The 6,170-nt window shown below is 40.1% G+C and overlaps 1 protein-coding gene across 1 annotated transcript; it reads right to left on the bottom strand.

The window, feature by feature from the left end:
• Positions 1-28: 28 nt before the first annotated feature.
• On the bottom strand, positions 29-3,182 carry ndufb2 (NADH:ubiquinone oxidoreductase subunit B2). Its single transcript, XM_041964085.1, has 4 exons — positions 2,958-3,182; positions 2,633-2,777; positions 1,383-1,458; positions 29-138 (listed from the first exon to the last, which is right to left on the bottom strand). The coding sequence occupies exons 1-3, from the start codon at positions 3,041-3,043 to the stop codon at positions 1,384-1,386; spliced, it is 306 nt and encodes a 101-aa protein (XP_041820019.1). The 5' UTR covers positions 3,044-3,182; the 3' UTR covers positions 29-138; position 1,383.
• Between the last annotated feature and the right edge of the window lie 2,988 nt (positions 3,183-6,170).

The raw sequence follows: 6,170 nt of genomic DNA, 5'->3' as shown, positions 1-6,170 counted from the left end.
TGCGGTTTTCCATAAAAAGATTAGACAGTTTAACATATTTAAAGATATTTTTATTAGTCTATGTACAACAATGACTTTCAGAATATCCTGAACATTTCCACAAAGACTTGCACTGCAGCTTCAGTCCCTCTTGGTGATCTACAAATAAAAGACAAGAATAAAGTTTACAACAGGGCACAAAAACATATACAAAATATACACTCAGTTGCCCATTTATTAGGTACACCTAGCTAAAAATAATGTCTACTACAACAGTTCTGCAATAAAACTGGGCTTCATGAAGGTCACTTTAGTTTTTGGTGAAACTGTTTGATGTCTTGATTTGACCGAGTGATCACTGGAGGCTGCAGATTGTGGTGCTCTATTATGTTATACTGACAGATGTTTCTACTAATTTGTCCACCACATTTATAAATAAACTATTCTCTTTGTAATGCAATACAGCTCAACGGCACCACAAAGTACAGCCTCTCAAATGATCACAAAGTTAAATCAACAACTCTCGACAACAGTTTCAACAAAAACTGAACATTGTGACCTTCGTGAAGTAAATGCTGACTGCAGGACTGTTGGACAACGGGGTTTTAGCTAAGTGTACCTAATAAACAGGCAACTGAGTGCATGTCTCCTGTGATCAGAGTGCAACGATCACATTAATAAAAGAGATGGGGTGTTTATGCCTTAAACATACAGGCAAAAATCAATTATCACGATTATAGCAGACAGTGTTGGCTGAGTATGTTACTGATTACTGGATTTTTCTCAATTTTTAAACAACGACTAGCATGCCCACCAACACCTGTGCTTATTGTCCTACGATAACAACCTGAACTCTCTGCTGAAAAAGGGCCGACCGTGCAAAAATCCCTGCAAGTAAGTGGATCTGTAGAGCTATTACAAAAATGTTTTAGTTAAACTTGACACTGAGTCAAATGATGAGGATGAAAATAGCCCCATTCTGTCATGACAAATGAAAGGGTTTTTATAAATGGCAAAATGTATTTCCTCCACAGACGCATCACTAATCTTTCACTGGCCAAATACCGGCAAAACATCTCCTTTAAAAGGACCAATTCTTACTTTTTGACATATTTTCACATAAACAACTTGATTCTGCATTTTTAATTCCTCATCTAATCAGAGCTAAAACGATACAGTCTTGTTTCTAAATATTAAAGACGAGTAAACAAGCATCAGAAAACATTAGTTACTTAGATTTAGTTGTACTCTGCTCATGAAAGAGCTGATTCCAATCCCGTGTTTCTGACTTTTTGACAGCGACCTAACCTTTTTCTTTACACTTATATTACATATTGTGCAAGTTAAAACCTGATTGGTAAGGCTACCAGTATTATTTAAATAAAGGAAACTGAAGAAATCACCTTATTCCTCATCATCTGGTGGAATTCCAAGCTCTTCGTCTGTCCATTGGGAAGCATCAGGCCAGGGGAAGTGACCCTACACAAGAGGGAAGAACCTTAAATTTAACATTTCCAGTTTACAGATCATATTTCTGTCAGGTTTGCACAACACAAAATACTTTTGATAAACACAGCTAGTAAAACTCTGCACATTTCAAATATAAACAACCTAATTTTTGCAGCTTATTCCTCCAGTGAGCGGAGGTCTGCACCACCAAGCAAGATTAGCCAGCCTAATTTATCATCACCATGGTAACCTGTGCTGCATGGTTAACCAGCTCTGGGGCAAGATGGATCAAAACCTGTTGACAACTACTGACCAATCAGCTCACTGGGAAAACTAAGTCACCATGCCTGTAGGATCCTGACTGGGACAAAAGTACCGACCTTACAATTAAGTGATAACTTCATAGGTCTTACATGTGATTTCACTGTTCCAGGCTTTCCATTTCCATTCTGGTTTTAAAACAGGGGTACTGATTACCACACTACATACACAGTGGAGATTGTAGCTGTTAATTGTGCACAAGATTTAATTCCCAACAAGATCCCTGACAGTGCCAATGCTTTTACACTCTGGTTCTATCACTGCAGCTCAGGATAACATGGTGCAACTTTGTGATGATGGCTGATGACAGTTTAGCCTCTGCTGTTAGTTAGGAAAATAATCCACCCACTGTCATTTAGCTTCGCGATTATAAAAGCATCATTTCAGTCCGATAACCCTCATCAGACATTAACTACTTTTCTTCTCCCCTCTCTGACAGGATGCAGAAACAGTCTGACATTACTGTCAATATGCTCTAATGGTCATAATATCTGGTGGTTGTTTATAGTATTTCTACAGCTTATTCCATTTCAGTTATGTGAATATAGTGTATAGATTTCAGTCTGTTTAATACCACTTTTGCTGTCACTGTAACCAAATTTTCGTGCGGGTACAGCAGACTGTAATCTCATTTCATATTAACGACTTTTTGATTCGCACAATACCGTTTGTAATTAACTCCAATTAATTATTAACACATGGACATGGATTGGAGAACCCATAGCTAAAAGAGCCCTTTTGAGAACCAGTCAAAGGTACTTGAACAGATTTTTTTTTTTTGAGGATATCAACTTCTTCGCTCCATTTCATAACTCTATTTCATACATTCACCGGCATTGCAGATCAAATGGGGCTGAAGAGCGTATACGACATGTTTACTTACCAGGACTGCATCGCTATCGTGCCAACAGTGCCAAAGGATCCAAAACCACATGGCACCGCTGATCAATTCTGACTCGAATTGCTGTTTCTTCGTTAACTGGGGATACTGCCTGTACTGTGGCTCAATGTGCGGTCCGTCACCAGCCCTAGAACATAAAAAATACATGAAAATCAAATATGAATCGTTATCAGATAACTTAAAATATATACCAGGTTTTAAGATGGTGTTATGAGCCTTAACAAATGAACTGTCATTTACCATTGTGTCGTTGCTATAGTATAGCTAACCTAATAGCTAAGATGCTAGCGGGCTTGACAACACTCACTTTCTGGTCGTTATCCTTTGCGGACTGCGTCTAACGAGCCGACTTCCTGCTCGAAGGACTCCCAACGCCCTTCCAAACGAAGCCATGGTTGCTTGTCTTGAAAACAACCGTCTTCTTTTGCGTTTTATGTTAAGATTTGGGTTTACTGGTGCCCTGTGCGTCGAGGAGTCACCTTCTCCCCCTGTCAATAAACGACCTCCCAACAACGTCAACTGTGATTGGATGGAATGTGACGACCTCAGTTGTTCCTCTGCGATAATTGGCTAAATGAAAAATACATTTTTAAAACACAGCGCCCCCTTCTGTTCTAATCTGAACAAGATTTCCCATTAAAGTTCAGCGGTCCACACTCTTTGATTATCTTTGCTGTAGAGTATTCATTGCAATTCTTAAAATTAAACACGACTAGCTTGGCCGACAGTTATTGTATAGTTTATTTCGCTTGGACTCAAACGGACAAGAAAACGTTATCCTTTCTATTTTTGGCTTAGAACACTCACTTAACCTTTACTCACCAAACTAATATGGTATAGTGACATTTTTGGACAATTAAGGATGAATATCTGTACCTCTATTTGCACGACTTAATGATAGTGCGAGTGATGCACAAATACAGTCATAAGTGTCAGAACAATTGCCGTTGTCTCGATTAATATTTATTACAATTGATCAAATACATTACATCAAGAGTAACTTTAACAATGAATTGGGGGGACACGTTAAAGCTAAATAAAAAAAAAACAATTACCGACACTAAATACAAACAACAAATGTACAGAAATAACGACTTTTTCAATTCACAAACAGAATGATTAAATGTGGGAAAAGACGTGCAAATTGGTCAATTTTTTCCCGCATGGCCCACTAGATGGGGTCAAAAGCTAAACAACTCTGCTAAAGGGTGAATTTGTCCGTATGACGTACTGTTTTTGTGTTACATATGAGAGTGTATCTCATCCCTTGTTAAGCCGTCTAATGTCGCTGTGAAAGTGGTAGAGGAAAATGACGTGCTTATGTAACTGTGACAAAGACACCACCAAATCACCCAAAAATTGTAGAAATGTCTACGGGATTTCTTTCGAGGGATCACATCACGTTTCCGTGACAAATAATGGTTTCGTCGGGCAGTACAACTCAAAGTACACCTACAAGCAAATGTAAAACCTTATGCACACGGGTCGCCGCTCGGTTTGCTGCTGTACCGGTGAATTAAATACGAACGTCAACTTCTCAGGATATGAAAACAGGAAATATTAACATGGTGTCGAGAGCGCGCACGGCGCCGCCGCCCATGAGTGCTCGTCCCGTGCACTAAAAGACAAGAATCCTTGACGCCATCTTGTTCCCAGTCGACAGCGTTAACCAATTTCGATTGACAAAAGGAAGGTGCTTTTTTAGCGCCCTGCGCACACAGACAATTTGCCACTGAATGGGGAAAACGCACACTGTAGCGTCGATCTATCTGGCTTTTATCCCATCGAAAGCCTCTTTTAAAAATTAAATACCGCAAACGTTACGGTGTTACCTAATGGCGCCTGGTCGTAGTTGCTCTCCGGTTGCGCCCCTCTCCCCTCACAGCTCAGAGCCCGCCCACAAATACTAGCTGCATGATGTCATCAGAAACCAACCATTTCTCAAAAATAACCAATTTTCATCAATTTCTTTGGGACAGTTATTAATCTCCCACCAACCGGGCGCCATTATCTTAACATGAAAGAGGCCAGATCGTCTTCAGGCCGAAAACGCGATGGACACAACGGTCATGGATAAACGCTATCCTCTCCGAAAAACGACAGGGACCGTTTAATCGCTGCATCCTCCACAGCCGTTTACGAACATTTCCGTTCAGAAGCGGGTGAGGGTGGCTCGATCGGCCCAACTTTTCCCTCCGTCCTCCCCCAAGTTTATTTCAAACAACCTGGCTGCCCGTGCACCAGCAGTTGCAGCGGTCCTGCGCATGCGTGGGGGGATGCGGTTTAGGGTGGGGGAGGGTCAACAAATGGAAACGATGAGAACATCCACTCTCAACACATGATGTCAAAGGGGTCTCTACAGACATATTTCTGGGGAGATGACAAAAACCGATTTAACGCAACAATAAAGCTGTCGGAAAAATTGCTAGAATTGTTTTTTTTTTTACAATGTCAAGCATGTCTCAACTAACGTCCAATCATATGGTTGTTAAATAAATCAACAGGGTTGTAAATTGCAACTGCTAGGCCTACTGGGTGATGATTATAGGTCATAAGACACAAAATAAATTTTACTTCACAGAAGCTTTACTCTTGGAAGTTTGATTTTCTAATTAATGTGAACGACTTATGACAACTTCCATAAAGTTGTAGCCTTGTCAATATTTTCCTGTATGCACTGTTTTCTTTGTCCATCATTGAATCTCATTGGTCAGTGTTTCACAGGCTATCCCTTCCTGACATCAGTTCAATATACAAAACGCTGCTCTTGTGTAAGGGGTTACATAACAGCTTAGTTGCCTCCTACTGCGTTGGGTGGCGGATTTAGGTACTCATTTTCAGCCATGCCAGTAGTAAAATTACGGATTTTAGTTCAAAATAGCCACATTTCAGTTTTGTAAACTTGGGTGAGTGTCACAAGCATTCTTATGGCAGGATAAATAGACAATCTGGACTGGCCTACTCAGCCAAGTGGCCAATAATTGCCTGCTTATGCATCTAAATTAACAACAGATAAATACTTTATAAATCAAAAGCATGGAGGAAATTAAATGAAGTAATAATAATAATAGTAAACTGGCGACGTGGGAGGTGTGGTGGCAAAATATCCATTATCAGGCTCAGATTTGCCATACCCCTTTTAACCCTGAGAGGAAGAAGAGGAAACAGGAGGGGAAACAACAACCAATTTTACAAAACTCCTGATAAAAACATTTCCAAAGCTGACTTCACTTTCAAGATGATCGTGAAGATAGCTCGGACATGAAGGTTACCACATTGTGCTGCACTGCATGCTGCAAAATTTGTTTGATACGATGTTTAAAATCCTCCAAAAAAAATAAAAACACCTGTATTGTGACTTAAGCCATTTTCATTATCACTTATAAATTAACATGCTACGGTCCATTTTTTCTGCTAAATGTCCACCTGACAGGCATAATCTGGAGTGCAGCACAAGTTAAATCCAGGCCGTTGCCGACAGAAATAGCAGACTTGAAGAAGCACAGTCGTGAACGTGCAT

Source organism: Chelmon rostratus, chromosome 22 (genome assembly GCF_017976325.1).
Source record: "Chelmon rostratus isolate fCheRos1 chromosome 22, fCheRos1.pri, whole genome shotgun sequence".
Lineage (NCBI taxonomy): Eukaryota > Metazoa > Chordata > Actinopteri > Chaetodontiformes > Chaetodontidae > Chelmon > Chelmon rostratus.
The sequence above is the reverse complement of the archived record's forward strand: the minus strand, read 5'-3'. Positions and strand labels throughout refer to the sequence as shown.